Source organism: Microtus oregoni, unplaced genomic scaffold, assembly GCF_018167655.1.
Source record: "Microtus oregoni isolate MIOR12 unplaced genomic scaffold, Mior012 000010F_ref0000083, whole genome shotgun sequence".
In the NCBI taxonomy this organism is placed as follows: domain Eukaryota; kingdom Metazoa; phylum Chordata; class Mammalia; order Rodentia; family Cricetidae; genus Microtus; species Microtus oregoni.
Genome location: NW_024543069.1, coordinates 52716182 through 52739909, shown reverse-complemented (window position 1 = coordinate 52739909; position 23728 = coordinate 52716182). Strand labels below are relative to the sequence as shown.

General features: G+C 36.4%; 1 protein-coding gene across 1 annotated transcript in view; it reads right to left on the bottom strand.

Moving 5' to 3' along the window:
- Positions 1–23728, bottom strand: part of Nbeal1 (neurobeachin like 1) — a 181677-nt gene that overhangs the window by 29842 nt on the left and 128107 nt on the right. The window contains exons 39-46 of the mRNA XM_041658971.1: positions 23297–23392; positions 22629–22753; positions 21661–21801; positions 20243–20373; positions 13426–13535; positions 11437–11554; positions 10539–10636; positions 5117–5233 (exon numbers count right to left, since the gene is read on the bottom strand). Of these exons, the coding sequence (XP_041514905.1) occupies positions 5117–5233; positions 10539–10636; positions 11437–11554; positions 13426–13535; positions 20243–20373; positions 21661–21801; positions 22629–22753; positions 23297–23392 (936 nt within the window). The remainder of the gene's footprint in view (positions 1–5116; positions 5234–10538; positions 10637–11436; positions 11555–13425; positions 13536–20242; positions 20374–21660; positions 21802–22628; positions 22754–23296; positions 23393–23728) is intronic.

The following is a 23728-nucleotide window of genomic DNA, read 5'->3' as shown; positions in this document are numbered from 1 at the left end:
ACTTCAAGCCCTGAATATTCCAACAGAGTTGAAGCATAAGAAAATGACCTTAAAACCAACTTTATTATGATGATAGAGGTTCTTAAATAGGAAATGAGTAAATCCCTTAAAGAAATCAAAAAGACAAAAAAAAGTTGGATGAAATCAATAATCTCTTAAAGAATGTCAAGAAAACAGTTGAAAGAAGTGAATAAAACTGTTCAAGACCTAAATATGGAAAACACAAACTGAGGGAATTCTAGAAATGGAAAACTTAGATGAGTGAACAGGAACTACAGCAAGCATATCAACAGAATACAAGAGATGGAAGAGAGAATCTCAGGAGTTGAAGATACAATAGAAGAAATAGATACATTAGTCAAAGAAAATGTTAAAGCTAAAAAATTCCTAACACAAAACATCCAGGAACCCTGGGATAGTATGAAAAGATCAAACTGAAGAATAAAAGGAATAAAGAACGAGAAGATTCCCAGTCCAAAGGCCCAGACAATATTTTTAACAAAATCACAGAAGAAAAATTTCCTAACCTAAAAAAGGACATGCCTATAAAAGTACAAGAAGTTTCCAGAACACCAAATAGATTAGGCCAGAAAAGAAAGATCACCCTCCCACATAATAATCAAAACACTAAAAACACAGAACAAAGAAAGAATATTAAAAGCGGCAAGGGAAAAAGGCCAAATAACATAAAGGCAGGCCTGTTAAAATTATACCTGATTTCTCAATGAGACTCTAAAAGCCAGAAGGGTGTGGACAGATGTCTTGCTGACTCTAAGAGACCATAGATGTCAGTCCAGACTACTATACTCAGCAAAACATTCAATCACCATAGATGGAGTAAACAAAATATTCCATGATAAAGTCAAATTTAAACAATATCCATCCACAAATTCAGTACTACAGAAGATACTAGGAGGAAAACTTAAACCCAAGGAAGTTAACTACATCTAAGAAAACACAGGTAATAAATAATCTGGCACCAGCATAACCCAAAGAAGGAAAATATGCATACTCATATGCACGCGCGCACACACACACATATACCCAACAACATACAGATACTTATGGGACACAATGAAAACAGTGCTAAGAGAAAAGTTCACAGACCTAAGAGTTCTCATGAAGAATTTGGAGAAGTCTCACACTAGTGACTTAACAGTACACTTCAAAGCTCTAGAAGAAAAAAGAAGCAAACAAACCCAAGATGAGTAAACAATAAGAAATAATCAAACAAAACTGAGATAAATAAAATAGAAACACAGAGAACAATACAAAGATTTAATAAAACAAAAAGTTGGTTCTTAAAGTCAACAAGATAGATAAATCCTTTATCTAAACTAAAAGGCAGCAAAAAGAATATTCAAATTAGTAAAGTAGAAATGAAAGTGGAACATAGCAACAGACACTGGGGAAATCCAGAGAATCATTAGGTCATACTTCAAAAACTTGTACTCTACAAAATTGGAAAAATCTGAAAGAAATGGACAAATTTATTGATAAATAACACATACAAAAGTTAAATCTAGATTAGACAATTTAAATAGACCCCCCCCCCAAAGAAGCTGTCATTAAGTCTCCCATCCAAAAAAAACCCCAAAAAAACCAAACCAAACCAAACAAACAAAAAAAGCCTACGGTCAGATGGTTTTAGCACAGAATTCTACTATACTTTCAAAGAAGACCTAATGCCAATACTCCTCAAGTCATCCCACAACTAGAAACAGAAGGAACAGTGCCAAATTCTTTTCATGAAGCCACAGTCACCCTGATATCCAAACCACACAAAGACTCAACAAAGAAAGAGAATTACAGACTAATTTCCCTCAAGAACATCGATGCAAAATACTCAATAAAATACTTGGAAACCGAATTCAAGAATACATCAAAAAGATCATCCACCATGATCAAGTAGGCTCCATCCCAGAGATGCAGGGATGGACTAACAATGAAAATCTGTCAATGTAATTCACCATATAAACAAACTGAAAAAAAAAACCCATATGATCATTTCAGTAGATGCTAAAAGTCTTGGACCAAATCCCAACACCCCCTCATGATGAAAGTCTTGGAGAGAACAGGGAAGACAAGGGACATACCTAAACATAAGAAGGGCAAAATATAGCAAGGTGATAGTCAACATCAAATTAGATGGAGAGAAATTCAAAGCAAAATTTCCACCAAAATCAGAAACAAGACAAGGCTGTCAAATTTCTCCATATCTATTTAATACAGTATTTGAAATTCTAGCTAGAACAATAAAACAATTAAAGAAGATCAAGGAAGATACAAATTGGAAAGGAAGAAGTCAAAGTATCATAATTTTCAGATGATATGATAGTCTACATAAGTGGCTACAAAAATTCTACCATGGAATTTATCATGAAGATAGAAAGATCTATGCTCATGGTTTGGTAAGATTAACATAGTAAAAATGGTCACCTTACCAAAAGTAGTATGTAGATTCAACATAATCCCCATTAAAATTCCAACACAATTGTTTATAGGCCCTGAAAGAACAATACTCAACTTCATACAGAAAAAAAAAAATCCAGGATAGCTAAAACAATCCTGTAAAATAAAGGAATGTCGAGAGGTTATCACCATTCCTGATTTCAAGCTCTACCAGAGAGCCATAGAAATAAAAACCACATGGTCTTGAAATAAAAACAGACAGGTGGATAAATGGAATTGAATCATAAATTCAGACGTAAATCCACACAACTATGGACACCTGATTTTTAATAAAGAAGCCAAAATAACACAATGGAAAAAAGAAAGCACCTTCAACAAGTGGTGCTGGTATAACAAGCTGTCAGCATGTAGGAGAATACAAATAGATCCATATCTATCACCCTGAACAAAACTCAAGTCCAAGTGGATTGAATACTTTAACATTACTTCATATACACTGAATCTGACAGAAGAGAGAGTAAGAAATAGCCCTTGGTACAGGAGACAACTTCCTGAATAGAGCACTAAGATAGTTAATAAATGGGACCTGATGAAACTAAAAAACTTCCCTAAGGCAAAGGGCACTGTCAATTGGACAAACGAATGAGAAAAGATATTCACCAACCCTACATCCGACAGAGAGCAGATTTCCAAAATATCTGTAGAACTCAAGAAACTAGATATTAAAAAAAAACAAACAACAACAACAACAACAACAAAAAAAACCCAAACAAATGATACAATTTAAAAATGGGTACAGATATAAACAGAGTTCTCAATGGCTGAGAAACTGTTTAACATCCATAGCTATCAAGGAAATGCAACTCTGAGATAACAACTTCCACCTGTCAGAATGGCTAAGATCAAAAAACACAAGTAACAGTTCATGCTGGAGAGGATGTGGAACAAAGTGAACACTCCAACCATTGATGGTAGGAGCAAACTTTGGAAATCAATATGGTGGTTTCTCAGAAAATTAGGAATTGATCTACCCCAAGACCCAGCTTTACCAATCTTGGGCATATACTCAAATGATGCTCAATCACACCACAAGGATATTTGCTCAACTGTGCTCATAGTAGCTTTATTTGTAATAGGCAAAATCTGGAAATAACCTAGATGCCCCTTAACTGACAGAATGGATAAAGAAAATGTGGTACATTTACACAATGGATATTAATCAGCAGTAAAAAACAATGACATCATGAAATTTGCAGCAAACAGATGGAACTAGAAATAATCATCCTGAGTGAGGTAACTCAGACCCAGAAAGACAAACATGGTATGCATTTACTTTAAACTTGAATATTAGCTGCAAAGTAAAGGATAACCAGACTACAATCCCCACACCCAGAGAGGCTAGATAACAAGGAGTGCTCTAGACGGTATGCATTGATCTCCCTTGGAAAGGAAATAGAATAGATTTCAAGGGTGGAATGGGGTCCAGTAGGCATGGGAAAAGGAGGAAATAGGTGGGATGAGGTGTGGGCAAAAAGAGTAGTGGGAGAGACTGAAATTGGGTGGCATTTTGGGGGTAGGGTAGTGCAAGAGAAACTCTCAGGAATCTACAAAGATGACTCTAGCTAAGACTACAAGTAATAGTGGATACATAGCCTGAACTGGCCATGATCTGTGACCAGGCAAGACATCAACCCAAAACCTTCAACCTATAGTCTGCCCTGCCTATGGGAAGTACTGGGATAAGGATGACACAGAGATTGTGGGATTGGCCAACTGAAGACTCTCAGTCTGAGACCCATGTCACAAGAGTGAGCCGCCATGACATACATTGTCTGGAATGCCAGGACCAAGAGGCTGGATGACCCAGGGACTTAGGATAGAACCAAACATGACTGGAGAAAAAAAAAAAAAAACCAAGTGTCAATGAAATAATTCCTAATGATATTCTGCTATACTCATAGACTGGTGAATACCCCAATGGTAATCAGAGAGGCTTCATCAAGAAACTGATGGAAACAGATGCACACACCCACAGCCAAACATGGGGCCGAGCTCAGGGAATCCTGCTGGACAGAGGAATGATTGTAAAAGCCAAAGGGGTCAAGGAAATCACAAGAAAACACACAGAATCAACTAACCTGGGCTGATAGGGGCTCACAGCATCTGAACGGACAACCATGGAGCCTGCGTGGGACTGACCTAGGCCTTCTGTATATATGTGACAGTTCTGTAGCTTGGTCTTCTAATGGAACTCCTAACAGTGGGAGTGGGGGAAGTCACCAACTCTTTTGCTAGCTTTTGGGACCCTACAGTTCATACTGGAATGCCTTGCTCAGTCTTAATAAAAGGGGAGGTGCTTACTGCAACTTGATATACCATGCTTTGTTGATACCCATGGGAGGCCTGCCCTTTTCTGAATAGAAATGGACAAGAAGAGGAGGGGGCAGAGGGAGTTTGGGGGATGGACTGGGAGGAGAGGAAACTGCAGTTGGGATGTAAATAAATAAATAAATAAAAGGTGGAGGAGCAACAGACGAAAGGAGCTGACCTTTGGTTTTTCACAAATGCATAGTACAACTATAGGTACAGAGAAGCACACACCACACAAGTGATACACCTATAGGCATAGATGAGCACATCTACATATACATGTACAAATAGAGAATTGGAGAAAGGTCTCTGATATTACCAAGTTGGGTATTACCTCTATAAAAAATGACTTCAATTCAGGGAGATGCTGAAAGAGGTTGAGGGTTGAGTTTTCTGTTTTGGTTTGCTTTTGTATGGCTTCTTCTGCTGATAATCTTGGAGGGTGTGGTTCCTTCAAAATAATTTTAAGGAAAAATGACAGAGTTACATGAAAACCTGCTCAACTCAGTGGACTATGCTATAATAGAATGCATATTAGGCACTGTTAACTCCAGGCCATGGCTTAGCCTATACCCCAGCAAATTTGCCATCCATCCTCTTCTACAGACATCTCATTTCTACTTTAAATTTTTCTTACTGATATCACTCCTGCATTTCTAGATCAGAATGATTTTTTCATATTCTCTTTCATCAATTATTTAAGATTTCTTGTTTCTTTTTTTCTATTAAGTATTCATTGGTTGTTTATGATCAGTCTTTCCCATTCAGCCTATAGGAATCTTTCTAAATTCCATTTAACTTATTTTTTGTGTATATGTGGTAATATACATGTCATTTTGCATGTGTGGAGGTCAAAGAACAACATGCAGGAGTCAATTCTCTTTCTTCTACCATGTTGATATGGGGACTGAGCTCATGTCATCAGTCTTGGCAGCAGGTATATCTCAAACTTAATGGATGTTTAATAAATTTTTGGTAAAATTAATGAAGCACTTAACATTCAAACTTTAAGATGTAGTATATAATTCCTAAAAGACTGATCAAAATGTAAAAACTATCAAAATCAAATTATAGACATGACTGCATAATTTACAGATTATTTTTTCCTACCTTTCAAGTTGCAGATACAGAATTAAGTAAATTAATGTTAGTAAAACATACTGATAAGATATTAAGTACCTTTTTCTATTCTGGGGCACAATTGATATGTATTAGAGTTGTCCTTCTAAAGAGGATTTTTGCAGATATTTTTGCCATAAATATCTGCAAACAGGTATATCTTACAGGTGAGAATTCTTACAGGTGAGAATTCTACCAGATAATCACCAATTCTGACTATCCAAGTGCTTAGAAAACTGAGGCAGGAGGAATTTGAGTTTGAGGTCAGCTAAAGTGTCAAGGCAGTACAGGCTACATAGTAACACTTTGTCTCAGAAAGAAAGAAGAACAAATCAGGGAGCTGGAGTTTGATTCTTTTGATTCTATTACAAAATCTTAGATAGTAGGAAATAGATGTCATGTAAATGTGTACCTTTTAATACTTAGGTAAAAACAACTTTATTTTAAATTACAGGCTGAGAGTCCTAACTCTGCCTGGTTTTCTCTTCTGTGTTTGTGGGGATGGGGCTGATCTTGAACACTGCGCATAATAAGCCAACATTCCTGGACTAAAATTCAACCTCAGCCCCTTTTATAATATTTTTAAATCACAATAAAAACTAGTATGAGGGAGGTGGCTTACTAAAGTACTTGCCTAGAAACAAACATGAGGACCTGAGTTCAATTTACAGAATCCTTTTTTTCTCATTTATTTATTTATTTATTATTTTTGTTTTGTTTTGCTTTTCAAGACATGGTTTCTATGTAGGACTGACTTGACTCTCCTAGACTGTCCTGACTGTTCTAGAACTCACTCTGTACACCATGCTTGACTCAACCTCTCAGAGATTACTTGGCTTTGCCTCTTAAGTTTTGGGATTAAAGACATGTGCCTCCATTGCTTGGCAAGTCGTTGTTTTTCTTAGGAAGCATACAAAGCATAGGGTATATCTTCTCCAAGACCTCCCCACCCTAGCTTTTATCTTTTTTACATTTTACATTTCCTATCTTTCTCATTCCCTGTTACCATCACCTCAGAACTCTGTCAGTGAAGAATGATCTGTTGTTTCATTCTTGTACTTAAGAAATTATTCTGAGAATCTCTTTGCTGTGAAACTTTCCCTTCTGCTTAAATGTATAGCCTGACAAGTTGTCTCTTACTATTTTAATTGTTCAAAGACTTTTTAATAGAGTTTTTGGGATCATTTATCCTGTTTTAAAAAAGGCCAGCCAAGGTGGTTAGCCAGCTAGCCTACTTGATAAATTCTAGGCCAGTAAAAGATCAGCATTTCCACAAAATGGTGGACAGTGCCAGAGAAATGACATACAAGAAATGACACTCTAACCTCCACAAACATGAACAAATAGGGCAGGATAACTGCCCTGCCAACCAGTATATCAGTACTGCTCTTGTAAAATAATAATAATTTAAAAAGTAGAGATGAAGTCTGGTGGTGGTAGCACATGTCTTTAATACCAGAACTCAGGAGGCAGAGGCAGGCAGATCTCAGTGAGTTTGAGGTCAGTCTAGTCTACAGACTGAGCTCCAGGACAGCCAGGGCTACACAGAGAAACCATGTCTAGAAAAACACAACAAAAGGTAGAGCTGGTGCAAAATTAAAGATTCTAAGTCAGAGCTCCACCTGGAGTTCTGTTTGATTCTGAATCTACCACTGCACTATATTCGCCCCCACCCTTTTTAAACTTTTCTCTTTGAGACAGGGCCTCACTAACTTGGTCAGGGTGGCCTTAAACTCACTCTATAACTTAAGCAAGCACTGAACTCATGAATCTCCTGAATGGGGAGAATTACAGGATTTTACCATTAGGCCCAGCTTATTCTGTAACTTTGCCTTTTCTTTTTCATTTAATGTTTGAGACAAGATTTCACTCTGCATCCCCAATGGCTTCAAACTCTCTATGTAGTGATCTTGAACTCAAGATTCTCCTGAGTGCTGGGACTACAGGCATATGCTAGCATGCATAGTTTACTGTAAGGAAAAGGAAAACAAAGATATAAAGGCAAATATCAGAATAAGAAATAAAAGAATAAAATCAGAAAAAAAATGTAAAAAGGGAAACAACTGAAAAGATAAGGAAGGGAAACATCAGGGTAGAAGAACTGAACAGAAGAAGACTAGAGTGGAAGAAGGACAGAAAGAATAATAAACAGAAACTTAAATCCCTCAGAAAGAAGAAGCCTGTGTGATTTTCTCACTGATTCTGCATCTCGCTCCCAGTCTCTCTGACCTGCAGAAAGCTGGTTCCTCTGCATCCCACCTATTCTGAATGTGTGTCTGTCATTTGTTCATTACCCTCTTGCCCCAGTTAAGTCAATCCTTAAAGCCATGCAAGGTCAAAGCATCAGGTCATCAGGCTTGCAGAGCAAGTACTTTAACCCTCTGAACCATCATCCTGGTCTTGATTTACGAATTTAAAAAATGAAGATTGTATCATTACTGTTACAATTACAGAAAATAATGCAGTGTCTAAGCAAGAAAGTATATACTTAATAAATGGGCTATTTTAAAAATTTAATTAATTTTTTTTTGAGACAGTTTTTCTGTGTAACAGCCCTGGCTGTCCTGGAACTCAGACCAGGCTGGTCTTGAACTCACTGAGATCCCAGAGATCTGCCTGACTCTGCCCCCTGAGTACTGGGATTAAAGATGTTTACCACCACCATCCAGTTTATTATTTATTCTTTATCCTTAAATTCATGCTAACAAAGATGACAGCTTCTGAAATACTGGACTGATTTTTATGAATTAGTGGCAGTTAGGAAGATAACAATTTATATTCACATGCCAGTATAAGGAAACATAGCAGTGTTTAATAATTTGATTATGTACTATACATATTTTATGAGTCTTAACATTGGGTTTAGGCTCTGGGTGATAAGTACTATTTATGGAATGATTTCAATAGCTTAAAATCTTACATATAGAAGGAGTGTCAACATATGGACAGTTTTAATGATATACTGTATTTGATATTCAGAAACACAAGGCTGAGGAGATAGCTCAGTTAGTAAACTGCTTATTGTTCAAGTATGAGGACCTGAACTTGACCTCAGCATCTATGAAAATAACTGAGCAGGAAAGGGTATACTTGTAATCCAGTACTGGGGAGGGAAAGACAGAAATATCTGTTGTACTCACTAGCGAACTCCAGGTCCACTGACAGATTCTGTCTCAAAAAACAAAGTGGACATCTCCAGCAAAGAACACTAGATATTTGACCTCTGGTCCCATACTATACATTAACACACATGGGGGGGGGTGTTAAAATTTAATTCTTTTGTGACTTATGAACAACTGATTATATAAATGGAGATTCCCATTCTCCTTAATGCTGGGAATCATATCCAGGGCATTGTACAAGCACAGGAAAACATTTAGCGTGAGTGAACTTTTTAAGATGTTACCTAAACTACCCTAGAATTCATAATTTCCCACCCTAGCCTCTTGAGTATCTGGAAGTACAAGTATGTACCAAGACATCTGGCTTCATAACTAGATCCTACTTCAGTTTTTTTTTCTTACTTAAACAGGAACAATCAAATTTACTTAGTTTTAAATGATAGTTTATTAATATTTTTTTCTTAATTGTGGACAATGACTCTCTAAGGTATTTTTATTTTGTAAATTTTATTTAATTTTATTTTTTTTAAAAGTATAAGTGCTCTGTCTGCATGTTTGCTTGCATGCCACAAGAGGGTATTAGATCCCATTACAGATGGCTGTGAACCACTAAGAGGTTGCTAGGAGTTGAACTCAGGACTCTGTAGAGCAGTCAGTGCTTTAACCACTGAGTCATCTCTCCAGCCCAATTCTCTAAGTTTTAAATTACTAAAATCTTTTAAAACAACAGCAGTACTATTCCTTGGAGATTCAATTATCAGTCATGTTAGCATCAGGAGTCTCAATTACATGAGTACATTACAACTTAATACAGGATAAATGCAATCTCATAAACCAAACCCTCTCACCTACAATTACTCAAGGACTACCATTCTTCAAACCTCAGAATACTTGAGACATCATTCTAAGCTAGCAGTTCTCAACCTGTGGGGTGTGAATCCTTTACTAAAGCTCTATCTCCAAAAATACCTATATTACAATTTATAACAGCAAAATTACAGTTACGAAGTAGCAATGAAAATAATTGTATAGTTGGGGTCACCATAACATGAGGAACTATATTAAAGTGTCACGGCATCAGGAAGGTTGATATGCTAATAGAGAGTGACACTATTAGGAAGTATGGTCTTGTTGGAAGAGGCTGGATGGCACACACCTATAATTCAGACCTTGGGGGTGAAGGGCACTTAATCTGGGCCACACCTTCTGTTGGAAGAATGTCACTGTTGGGGCAGGCTTTCAGGCCTTATTTTCTTAAGTTTCTCTCAGTGTGACTGTCAGTAGATTTCCTATTTCCTATAAGTGAAGATGTAGGACTCTCAGGTTCAGTACCACATCTGTCTGCATGCTGGCATGCTCACCACCACAATGGACTGAACCTCAAGCCAGCCCCTTAATTAAACGTTTCCTTTATAAGAATTGCTGTGGTCATGATGTCTCCTCACAGCAATAGTAAACCTTAACTAAGACACTGAGAACAACTGCTCTAAGCTGTTGACAGCTTACACAGTTTACCTTTAACAGCTGACAAGGTGTTTGTCCAAAATTGTTAATCATCCCTTCTAAGGCTTTTCTTTCTTTTTCATCTGTTAAGGCATCAAGATCTACAGCACCTAAAACAAGAAGTAATTACTATGGGGAAAAGCAAACTAGCATGATTCTGATAAATATATTAAAGATTGATTAACATATTTTAAACATAATATCAGTCTTCAACTTCTCACCAGAAAGTAATTTTCTAGTAACATTAGCTACTTTTATTTGTGTGTATGCATTTGTGTGTATATGCACATACGTATGTGAATACATGTGAGAGGTACTGTTTAAATAAGGGGAAGAACCAGTGTGGGAGACCACCTAAAATATCCCTTCAACCCTTGTGTACCCACACATGCATCACGTACACACAAAAAGAGGTTTAAAAAGTGAGAACATTTTCTACCCAAAGCTGTCAGAAGACAGTTTTGATACTAAGCTAATGCTATTAGAAGAATTTATATACTGGAAATGCTAAGCACTTTTTTTCAAAGTTTACTAGAAATATAACCTGCAATATTCAATGTAAGACTTGATTAAATAGGAAATTTGATTTCTCAAATAAGAGACCAAAAGATATGGTGATAATAGGCATCTATAATTAGATTTCCATATATATGTATGGAACACACACACATATATATAATATATGTATATATAATTAGATTTTATATGCATGGAATATATATACACATATATAATCATAAAATACTATTACAAAACTGAAACAGTGGCAGTTTCATAACCTTGCAACTAAGAAGCTATTTTGTTGATGTACTCTTTTTTATGTTAAGTATCTAGGCCCAAATACTATGCATAACTAATAAACCCTAAATCTCCCAAATTACTACGAAAGAAGAAGTAGTTAGGCTCACACCTTCATAACTACAGTAGTAGAAGACATTGAGTGCTTCCACTGCAGCTGGTCCTCTTTGTTTGTAGCCAAAAATCAGGTCTATCCATTCATGAAGATGAGCAGAAACATACTCAGACTCCTAGAGAGAGAACAAATTTAATAATTAACATAGGTATCTTCCAACTGTAACCTAAATTCATGCTTTTTAGAAAGGGCATGGAGTAGCAGGGAGATGGTGGTGTATGCCTTTAATCTCAGCACTTAGGAGGCATAGGCAGGCAGATATTCAAGATCAGCCTAGTGTATGAGTTCCAGGACAACTAGGGATACACAGAGAAACCTTGTCTTAGAGGGGGGAAAAAAAGAAACCAAAAACATGGTGCCAGAAAGAAGGCTCAGTAGTTAAGAACACTGGCTGCTCTTCAAGAGAAAGCATGTTCAAGCCCCACCACCCACAGGACGACTAACAATCCACAATGACTGACAAACATCTGTGGCGCCAGGTCCAGGATATCTAATTTCTTTTTGTCCTTGCTGGGCACTGAACACACACAATGTATAGACATACATGTAAGCAAAACACTTGAACACTTTTTTTTTTCTAAAGAAGAGTACTGCTCAGTAAACAGTGCTGTGAGATAGTAACACAATTATCAATGGTAAACTAACTCACAATATTCCTTCAGTTCCAATTTGGTAATTTACCTAAACACTCTTAAGACTTTTTAAGTGGCATTTTGGATAGGCTAGTTTTATTGGAACTTGGGTATCTTTCAGAAAAAAATTAAAAATGTAGACATGCTTTGACGGAGGAGGGTCATCTGTCTATTGGTTAATAAAGAAACTGCCTTTGCCCTTTAATAGGACAGAAAATTAGATAGGCGGGGAAGACAGAACAGAATGCTGGAAGAAAGAAGCCTAGTCAGGCAGTTGCCATGATTCTCCTCTCTGAGACAGACACAGGTTAAGTTCTTTCCTGGTAAGCCACTACCTCGTGGTGCTACACAGATTATTAGAAATGGGTTAATCAAGATGTGAGAGTTGGCCAATAAGAGGCTGGAACTAATGGGCCAGGCAGTGTTCAAAAGAATACAGTTTCTCTGTAATTATTTTGGGTAAAGCTAGCCGGTGGCCGGGAGCTGAGCGGCAGGAAGTGGCCCGCAGCACCTCACTATAATGCTTAACTGAAATGAAACAAAAACAGAAACTGCAAAACATTAAATTATTGCAGCTGGGTAAACAGAATAGCAATCCATACAGCACACACACAGAGAACTGGAATGTTAATTACAGCTGAATATCCCTTAGGTAAAATGATTTGGGTTACAAGTATTTGAGATTTTGCTTGTTGCTGTTTGCTTTGCTTTGATTGGAGACAAGTTCATACCACGTTGCTCAGGCTGCCCTCAAAGTCATGGACTCAGGTTTCAGCCTCCTAAGAAACTGCGACTAGGCCAAATTCAAATTGCAGATTTTCCCAGATTATAAAATATTTGCAGAGGATTTATCAGCTAATCCAAAAATCAAAATTTCCAAAATGTCCCAAAGTATAGTGGGAAAACAAAACAACACAAGAAAGCTACTAACTTTCCCCAAATCTAAGAGAGTTAAATAAGAGGTGCAGAATGCATTTTTGTGATTGTTTCTTTTGTAATACTTGTCTAAAACTTGTCAGTTCAAGAAAAAAAAAAACTAAGACTTGATCAAATAGGAAATTTGAAAAATCAAAAGCTTATGATGATACTGATAATTGGTATATATAAGTAGATTTGTATATATACCATTATAAGATATTATTAAAAACAGAAAAATTAGAAACCTATATTTTGGTACATATTCATATAGTATCACAAAATTTATATCCTAAGATTAAATTACTATATTGTACTTTTAGAACAGTAATATATATTGCAGATAACAAATTAATAGAGAAAAAAAGGACACTTTAACTTATCTTTCAAAAACACATCTATATTTTTAGACTTAGTAGAGAGACAACAAAAATCTTACCAGAGCTTTTCTGTGTTTATAAATAAAATCTTCAGCTGACTTAGCCCATCTTGGAAGAATGACATCATTTACCAATTCTTGAGAAACTTGTAGGTGACCCAGATTAAATTCTAATACACAAAAAATAAAAATACCAGAATCATTTTAGACTAATCAAGTGATGTAAAACAAATACAAAAGAGGGTCTATAACTAGAAAAATACTTTAACCTATCTATTGCAGTATACTTTATTCATCAATTAAACTACATAAAGTATTTTAAAATTCATTTTTTGAAGGTACATTTAAGTAAGAATTCTTTTTCTTAGAACTTGGGAGACAGTGGGTAAATTCCAGTGACTTAATAATAGATATCTAAATTTGGATCTCCATCTCTCATATAAGGCACATACAGTGAGTATCTCATGATAATGACTACAGAGCTGGGTGTGGAGATCAGAATCCTATGGGTTTACTGGGAAGTCCATCCAGTTTGTCTCAAAAAGTTAAGGTGAAATGGGATTAAAGACATTGACTTCTGGCTTCTGCATATAAATGCATGCACACGCACACACACACACACACACACACACACATTCCTCCACATGTAAGTACATGGGCATGGGAACAGACATACACACACAAATGAAAAAGAAAAAGAATAGTAAAGGTACTACAATCCTCACTTTAATTGGCTTAAAATAGAATATTAATAATTCTTACACTAAAAATGGAAAATGGTTTATAAAATATGTTTCTTTAAAACTTTGGTGTAACTTATACCTTAAAATCACTCACTGAGAGTTTTGTTTTATGGAAATATAACACCTTATATCCTCTATTCCACAAAGATACTTGCTATTAGAGCTGGACATGACATGTGACAGAACTTCCTCAAGTATGAGGTTTTCTTGTTCACATACTGTGAGAAGGAAAATGTTAACACAAAAGACCTTTAAAAAAAACGGTTTTAAATGTTAGTCTTCAAATAACAGTGTACTGCCTTGAAATATTACATTTCCCAAGTCTAGGTAAGATTTAAAGGTAAGAAAAAGAAAGCTTTTCCCAAGGAAGAGTTGGCCAGTGACCCTCAAGAGGTGGCTACTGGCAGCTTAAGTCTTCCCAAGAGGAAAAATTCCTCATCGAAGGAGGAAGTGGTCAGTGATCCAGAAGAGGTAGCAAGCTCCAGCATCTCCAAGAAAAGGAAATTTTCTTCTGGGGAACCTGAAGCTGTTTCTAGTGCCACAAAGAGTGCAAAGAAAAAGTTCCAGAAAGCATCCCAAGAGGATTAAAATGGATAAGCTTGGTGGGAGGGGCATAACTTGAAGGTGACAGTTCCTACCCATGATTAACTCCAATAAAAACACACAGGAAAGAAAAAGTGTGACAGGAAGTGCAGAGTGCTAGGCTTTCTGGTCAGTGGCCACCGCACAGCACAGCAGCTACAGTCCTTTGTCCACTTCACGGTCATTTTCCTTTGAATTTACTTGCAGAACTTTCGTTTCATCTGCCCTAAATGTGATACCTATTCCATGTGATTACTTTACAGGGTGGTATACAACACAGTTCTAAAGAATGACGTCATAGGGGTTATACTTAAGAGGGACACAACAGATCAACGTTCCCCATCTTTGTAAGACGCTGTTGTTTCTACCTACTATGCTTAAGCTACTTCGATTATTTGTTCCAATTAGAAGAACTAGCCATGAACAAAGGCAAAATATTCAGAATAACAGAGTGAAAATACAGGAAGAATTTTGACAAAGATGATATTATAAACCTGAAATTAAATTTTCTCTAATCTTTTATTACAGAAAACACTGAAATTTCATTGTACAATTTTGTATTGGTTTTATTGCTAGTTATTCCTAGCTATTTATTACCATTAGATTATATATTTGTTTTCTCCTGCTCAGGTTCTTATCAAGCAATTATATAATTACAGTTACACACAGGTACTACACGGTCATACAGCTGAGGGCAGCAATTCGGTCCTAAATATAATGAATTGTTGAGCAAAGAGTACCTGAAGTTTTTCATCCAAATTCACCCCAATTACTCTTCTTATCCCAGATACCCAATGGTTTTATTAAATTCCAGTCTAATAATCTACATAAATCATACCCCCAAATCATGCAAATTTATGTGCTTTAAACAAATGTAAGGTTAGGGAAGCAGTTTGGTTGTGGAGTGTGTGCCAGCCAAGATTGCAAGACTTTGTGTTCAATCTCCAGTACCTTACACACACAAAAGTAATAAAAGCCAAATGGTAGTGGTGCATGTCTTTAGTCCCAGGACTTGAATATCTGTGAATTCGAGGCCAGCCTGGTTTACAGAGCAAGGTCCAAATGCCCTCAAAAAACAAAAAACAACAAACAAACAAAATAAGGAGTAGTAATCAAGTAAAATAACACCACAGAAAAAAATTCTTGGATATTTTAAAATTTTAATTATCATCACGCATTTCTAGTCCAAAAACCCAATTTTGTAAAAAGTGCAACAACAGAGCGACCTAGACCAGAGTGGGTCTGAGAGAGCAATTCCTAAAAGAGCAGGACTAAGCCAGTGACCTGGGCCAGAGGAGACCTACAGTGAACTCCAGGAGAGCAGGAGAGATCCAGACCAGGGTCATTTGCGGGAGCAGGACTGGCACAGCGACCTGGGCCATAGCAGCGAACTCCACAGGAGCAGGTACAGGGGAGCAAACGCTGAGTGAGTGTGCCAGAGACAGAGACCTCTGCGGGTCTGGACCTGAATGTGGGACTTCAAGGGAGAAGACCTAAGGAGAACCTGTGGGTCTGGGCATGAGTCTAGGACCTCTCAGGAACTAGGCCTGAGATGTCAAAGGGAGTAGGCAGGACTAGAAACCTCTTGAGTCTGTGACATCTGAGGGAGTAAGCCTGAGCCATACTCCATGGGTCTGGGCACACTGAGTCGGGGACCTCTGAGGGAGTAGATCGGAGCCAGAGACCTTTGCAGGACTAACCCCAAGCCAGGGATGTCTGCAGGAATGGATCCAGACCAGGGACATTTACAGAAACAGGTCTGAGCCAACAACCTAGGCTAGAGCAGGCCTGAGACAGCAAACTACAAGGGAGCAGAGCAGAGCCCTGGAGTGCTGAGCCACCTTGAGGAACACGGGGAGTGATCAACGGGATAATCAGAATTGTGGCACTGACTGTACCACAAGGAACAACCATCTGAGCCTCGCATTCACTGGCACCTAGAAGACTAATCAACAGAATCGCAGACAGCCCTAACCACACCTATTAGACAAAAGAGGGTAGAAAAGGAAAGAACACACGCAACACCACGAAGAGCAACATGACACCAGTAAAACCGAAAGCCACGACAACAGCAAGACTTGCACAACCAAATACAGATGAGGCAAAAGGAAATGACTTAAAATATAACTTCAGGAGAAGGAAAAGGAAAGCAGTACTAAGACGAAAGTTCATAGCACTAAGTGCCTACATAGAAAAGCTGGAAAAATCCCACACTAGTGAATTAACAGAACATTTGAAAACTTTAGAAATAAACTCACCCAAGAGAACTAGACGACAGGAAATAATCAAATTGAGAGCTGAAATCAACAAAATAGAAACAAAGAAAACAATACAAAGAATCAATGAGACAAAAAGTTGGTTCTTTGAGAAAAATCAACAAAATGGACATTTATACAAACTAACAAAAAGGCAGAGAGAGAATATCCAAATTAACAAACTCAGAAATGAAAAGGGGGACATAAAAACAAACACGGAGGAAATACAGAGAATCATCAGGTCATATTTCGAAAACCTGTACTCTACAAAATTGGAAAACTTAAAGGAAATGAACAACTTTCTGTCTGGATAAAATCACTCACCAAAATTAAATCAAGACCAGATAAGCAAATTAAACACAATTATAACAGCTGAAGAAATAGAAACAGTCATCAAAAGTCTCCCAACCAAAAAATGCTCAGGACAAGATGGTTTCAGTTCAGAATTACACAAGAGTCTCAAAGAACTAATACCAATGCTCTTCAAATTATTCCACACAATAGAAAGAGAAGGAACACTGCCAAACCCTTTTTATGAGGCTATAATTACCCCGATACCCAAACCACACAAAGACATTATTAAAAAAGAGAATTACAGACCAATCAAACTCATGAGCATGGATGCAAAAATACTAAATAAAATACTGGCAAATCAAATCCAAGAACACTTCAGAACCATGATCTACCATGATCCAGTCGGCTTCATCCCAGAGATGCAGGGATGATGGTTCAGCACAAAAATTTGTCAATGTAATCCACCATTTTGAGATTTCAGAGAGTTGTTCACTCTTTCCTTATCTATTCAATATAGTTCTTGAGGTCCTACTTAGAGCAATAAGACAACAAAAGGAGATCAAGGGGAAACAAATCAGAAAAGAAAAACTCCGATATGATAGTTTACATAAGCGACCCCAAAATTCTATCAAGGAACTTCTACAGCTCATAAACACTTTCAGTAATGTAGAGGGATACATGCAGATGATAAATGGGCTGAAAAAAAAATCAGAGAAACATCACCCTTCACAATAGCCACAAATAGCTTAAAATATCTCAGAGTAACTCTAACCAAACAAGTGGAAGACTTGTATGACAAGAACTTTAAATCTTTGAAGAAAAAAACTGAAGAAGACACCAGACAGTGGAAAGATCTCCCATGCTCTTGGGTAGGTAGAATTAACATTGTAAAAATGGCAATCTTACCAAAAGCAATCTACAGATTCAATGCAATGTCCATCAAATTCCCAGCAAAACTCTTCACAGTCCTCGAAAGAATGGTACTCAACTTTATATGGAAAAGCAAAAAACCCAGGATAGCTTCCAACAGTCCTGTACATTAAAGAAACTTCTAGAGACACCACAGTCCCTGACTTCAAACTATTACAGAGCTACAGTGCTGAAAGCAGCCTGGGATTGGCATAAGAACAGACAGGAGGACCAATGGAACCAAACAGAAGACCCGGATATTAATCCACATACCTTTGAACACCTGATTTTTGACAAAGAAGCAAAAAATATCAAATGGAAACAAGAAAGCATATTTAACAAATGGTGCTGGCATAACTGGATAGCAACATGTAGAAGAATGAAAACAGATCCATATCTATCACCATGCACAAAACTCAAGTCCAAATGAATCAAAGACTTCAACATAAAACCAACTTCATAGAAGATAAAGTAGGAAGTACACTGGAACGTATTGGCACAGGAAACCACTTCCTAAATCTAACCTCAGTAGCACAGACACTGAGAGAAACAATTAATAAATGGGACCCCATGAAACTAAAAAGCTTCTGTAAAGCAAAGGACATGGTCAACAAGACAAAACGACAGCCTACAGAATGGGAAAAGATCTTCACTAACCCCACATCAGACAGAGGTCTGATGTCCAAAATATACAGAGAACTCAAGAAATTGGTCATCAAAAGAACACATAATCCAATAAAAAAGTGGAGTACAGACCTAAACAGAGAACTCTCAACAGAGGAATCTAAAATGGCTGAAAGACACTTAGTCATGAAAGAAATGCAAATCAACTCTGAGATTCCATCTTACACCTTTAAGAATGGCCAAGATCAAAAATACTGATGATAACTTACACTGGAGAGGTTGTGGGGAAAAGGGAACACTTCTGCATTGCTGGTGGGAATGCAAGCTGGTACAACCCCTTTGGATGTCAGTGTGGCGATTTCTCAGAAAATTAGGAAACAACCTCCCGCAAGACCCAGTAATACCACTTTTGGGTATATATCCAAAGGATGCTCAATCCTGCCTCAAGGACATGTGCTGAACTATGTTCACAGCAGCATTGTTTGTCATAGTCAGAACCTAGAAACAACTGAAATGCCCCTTGACCGAAGAATGAATAAGGAAAATGTGGTACATTTACACAATGGAGTACTACATAGCAGAAAAAAAAAAATGACATCTTGAAATTTGCAGGCAAATGCATGGATCTACAAAACATCATTTTCAGTGAGGTAATCCAGAAACAGAAAGAAAGTTATTGCATGTACTCACTCATAAGTGGTTTTTAAACATAAAGCAAAGAAAACCAGGCCAGAAATCACAATCCCAGAGAACTTAGAGTACAATGAGGACTGTAAGAGAGACATACATAGATATAATCTACATAGGAAGTAGAAAAAGACAAGATTTCCTGAGTCAATTGGGAACATGGGGACCTTGGGAGAGGGTGGAGGGGAGGAGAGCGGAGAAAAATGTAGAGCTCAATAAAAATTAATAATAAAAAAGTGCAACAACACAGCCATTATTTTAAATGTGCACCTTTTATATATTACTAATAAGGAGTCAGCTGAAGTATTTAAAAGGTAAAAGACCATTTAAATCTTTGTGAATTACTAGGTCTCTTGAAACTACTTATGCTGGTCATTAATTTCTGAAAGCAGTTATAGTTAGAAAAAGCATAAATAAACTGATAAATAAGTTACAATGATACTCTAAAAATATGAGTTTACTCATGGATTTGTCTTTATTTACCTCAAAGACTTGCAATGGCAGTGTAAAGCAGTCCACGACTCTAGTAAAGATTGTACTCTGAGATAAGCTCTCTCAGAAGTTCAAATTTGACTCATACCTTAGTTTCTTGTATCATTTCCCTGAAAAGTAAGACTTGGTCCTATATGTCATTTCTCCGGTGTCAGTTAATCCTGTCACTAATTTACACACCGAACAAAACTTAAATAAATCATACAGTACTACAGAAGATGCCCTCAAAACTTTTTTCAGGATTTTTCACTGGGACCTGTAGAATAAAATTTTAAACCCTCTATTTCTTACCATTTTGATTTTCTAAAAACTCGGGGAAATAGAAGAATTCAGGAATAAGTTCTTTTACATCATATGTATTATCCATAAGAGCTTGCCAGGTAGCAGGGATGGAATGGAACTGCCGGTCTGCACAGTCAAATCTGCACGTGAGATTGAAGGACAACAGTTTACTAAATGAAAACAAGGAAGCATAAAACGAAAACCTTTAAGCTCCCTTCAAATTTACATGTGAGTACAGCTGTTCTTTATCTTCCTTTTTAATATCTGAAAACAACTTTTTACCATCTTTATGATAATGATACTACACACATTTGTATTGTTAGACACCTATCTATTTTCTTTAGAGAAATTGCTATTCAGACCCTTTTCCATTTTTAAATTCAGTGTATTTGGTTGTAAGGGCTCTCTATATATTCTAAATACAAGTCCCTTATTGAATTTTCTTGTATGTACTTTCTTGGTGGTATTTTATAAAGCACAAACAGAAGAAATTTTAAAGCTCTGTCAAACCACATTTCTTCATAAAATTATAAAGAACCAACATAAACCTAATCATAATTTCCTGTATCTTATGAATTTTTACCTGTCAGTACAACATTTTACTGATGCTTAATAATCTTAAAGACAGAGTCTCTTGTTGAAAATCAAAGTTTATTGCAATTAAGATGTGGTAGAGAATTTAGGCTAGCTATAGATGTTATATGCAATGATAATAAAATAGGCAGAATTTGTATAATGTTGACTGAGAAGAGAAAACAAAATGGTAATGTTAAGAACTAAGGCAAAACAGGAACAAAATGCTTACAAGGAAGGTACCTGGAGAATAAAGACTGACAGTAGAAGATTTATGTAGTTTCCTTAGAATAACTAAGAAAATGTGAAATATAGGAAAGTTACAATACCCACAGATAATGTTATTATTGCAGTATCACAGATGTGTTTAAATGGCTGCTATGAATCCCCAACTGCTTCCTCTATTTAGTCTTCACAAATATTGTATAGTCATTGCTGAGAACTGACTATCTGTGGATGGCTCAGATTTAGCTCTACATCACCCTAATGCAATAACTTCAAGAGGGAGTTGTTACTTGGAATTGAACCCAGGACCTGTACATGCTAGACAAATTCTCAGCTGCTGGACAACAGCCTTGGTCTGATATCTAATTATAAATCTCTGTTTGACTTCTCAAATTTGAAGAAACTCCAAATGTATTCTACAATAACAGTGAAAAAATCATATTAAATGTCTTATATCTGAACCAATTGGAATGACTTGTTCTTAAAGTACTTTAGCTGATTTTATCTAAATTAAAACCTAGTAGAGGATTTAAAAGGCATAAATCTATCATTCAGAAAATGATATCAAGATGATTAGTTCTTCTCAACTTTATAGTCAGAGAAAAAATAGGTTTTTATTCTAAGCATACCTTCCACTCTGAAGCTGGATGTGCAGGGTAGTAAACGGTTCTACACGGATAAGATAGTGCATGACACCTGCAGAATTTGAATAGTGAGTACCATAATGAAACTTATCAATCGTTCCCATTGGATCCTCAAAAGTTTCATACCTTAAAAAAAAAAGGTGGAGTTTTACGACCATAATAACAAAATGATAAGAGTCTAAATCTATATTAGTTTGCTTAAAGCATAGTATTCTTTAAAAAGTCAATCCTTAGTCATATACTTTACTATCAAATTAAGTATCTGAATCCCCACATATAACAGGAAAAAATTAATTTCTAAGCATGTTTCCTAAACAATGAAGTATCACTAAAACAAGCTTTTAGAACATTTAAAATAATTTTATTTAAGTGTATGAGTGTTTTGCCTGCATGTGAATATGCACAAGGATAACTGAAAAAAAATTTAAGTAGCTTTGATAAAAAGTAACATGGATATGGATAAATCGTCCAGTGGTTGATAACATATGATGTCCTTTCCAGAGGACCTGGGTTTGGTTCCCAGTACTCATGTGGTGGCTCATAAACCTCTGTGACCCCAGTTCTAGAATTTCTGGCCTCTGTAGGTACCATGCATACATGCAGAAAAAACCACACACATTAAAAACAATTTTTTTTCCCAAACACTCAGGGCTGAAGAGATAGCTTAACAATTAAGAGCACTAGCTACTCTACTAGAAGACATGGGGTCAATTCCCAGCACCCAGAGCAGCTCACAGGCACTCGTAACTCCATTTCCAGATCCAACACTTTCTTCTGACCTCTGTAGGCACATGTGTGATGTACACAATATATGCAGCAAAATCCAATCATACTCAAAAAATAATAATAAAAAAGAAATCTTTTTAATTTAAAAAGGGTAATGCTTAGTTTTTTGACTGAAATTAGCACAAATTCAAACAATGGCTATCTCAAAAGATTTAAAAAGCACTTACTTTTCTTGCATAGCTTTCACATTTTTTTCATTAACTACTCCAATTGGTTTAGAAAGGTCTCGAAATACAGTGGGGTTATTAAGGTCCAACTCTTCTGAAGTATAATCTTGCAAAATCCAGGGAAACTAAGAGATAAAATTCAAAATTTAGAGATTTCTTCCTAGAGAACATAACATTCCCACATCAAATATAAAATGTTCATAAAGATAAAAACGGGTAATCACTACAAAGTTTTTTCCATTAAGAATCCTTTAAAGACATATTTTAATATTTGCTTATTTCAGTTCAATTCTTCTGGACTTTAGTTTTTAATTACTAGTCTTCATGTTTATGATACTTTAAAAATATGGATTGGACTGAAGAGATGGCTCAGTAGTTAAGAGCACAGAGTGCTCTTCCAGAGGACCTGGACTCAATTCCCAGCACTCACATAGAATAAAAAGTAATATGGGGGTGGAAAACATAAAGGCAGGGTATGTGTACTATACATGAGGGTTTCTTTTATAATGCTGGAGATTGAACCCAGAGTTTTACATATGGTACAAGAATATTCTACCACTGAGCTATACCCAAGCCTCTCCATTTTTCTAAATAAAAGCATAAATATCAAATATAGTACTGTACATTATAAAAGTATAAGTTAATTTTAGAAATTTATACAAACTTACTACAGGGTACTGTGCAAGGTCATTATAGGTTCGTCCTGCCATTGTGTTTATTTGAATGAGGTAGTCAAAGTTTGTTATCTCTCGATTCACCCATTTCTGAACAGTACAAAAAAGAACAAAAACAGAATTGTATCACGTAACCTCTTAGAATGTGACAATTATTAATAACCAACATATTTTTTGTAATCATTATCTATCTTCATGATTGATGAGATGGAGCTAAAGAAGTTTAACATAAAGATAAATAAACATCTCCATAATTTATTTCCTTTGAAAATTAGTCTCTAAGACAAAGAGCAAAAAAAATAAACAAAAGCATTATACCATACTCTGGGAAGTCTTAAATAAGAATTAAGTTCTGCCAGGTCTTGCCAGGTGTCATAGTGTGTATGCTTAATTCTAGCTACTCAAGAGTATAATTTAGGAGAATGG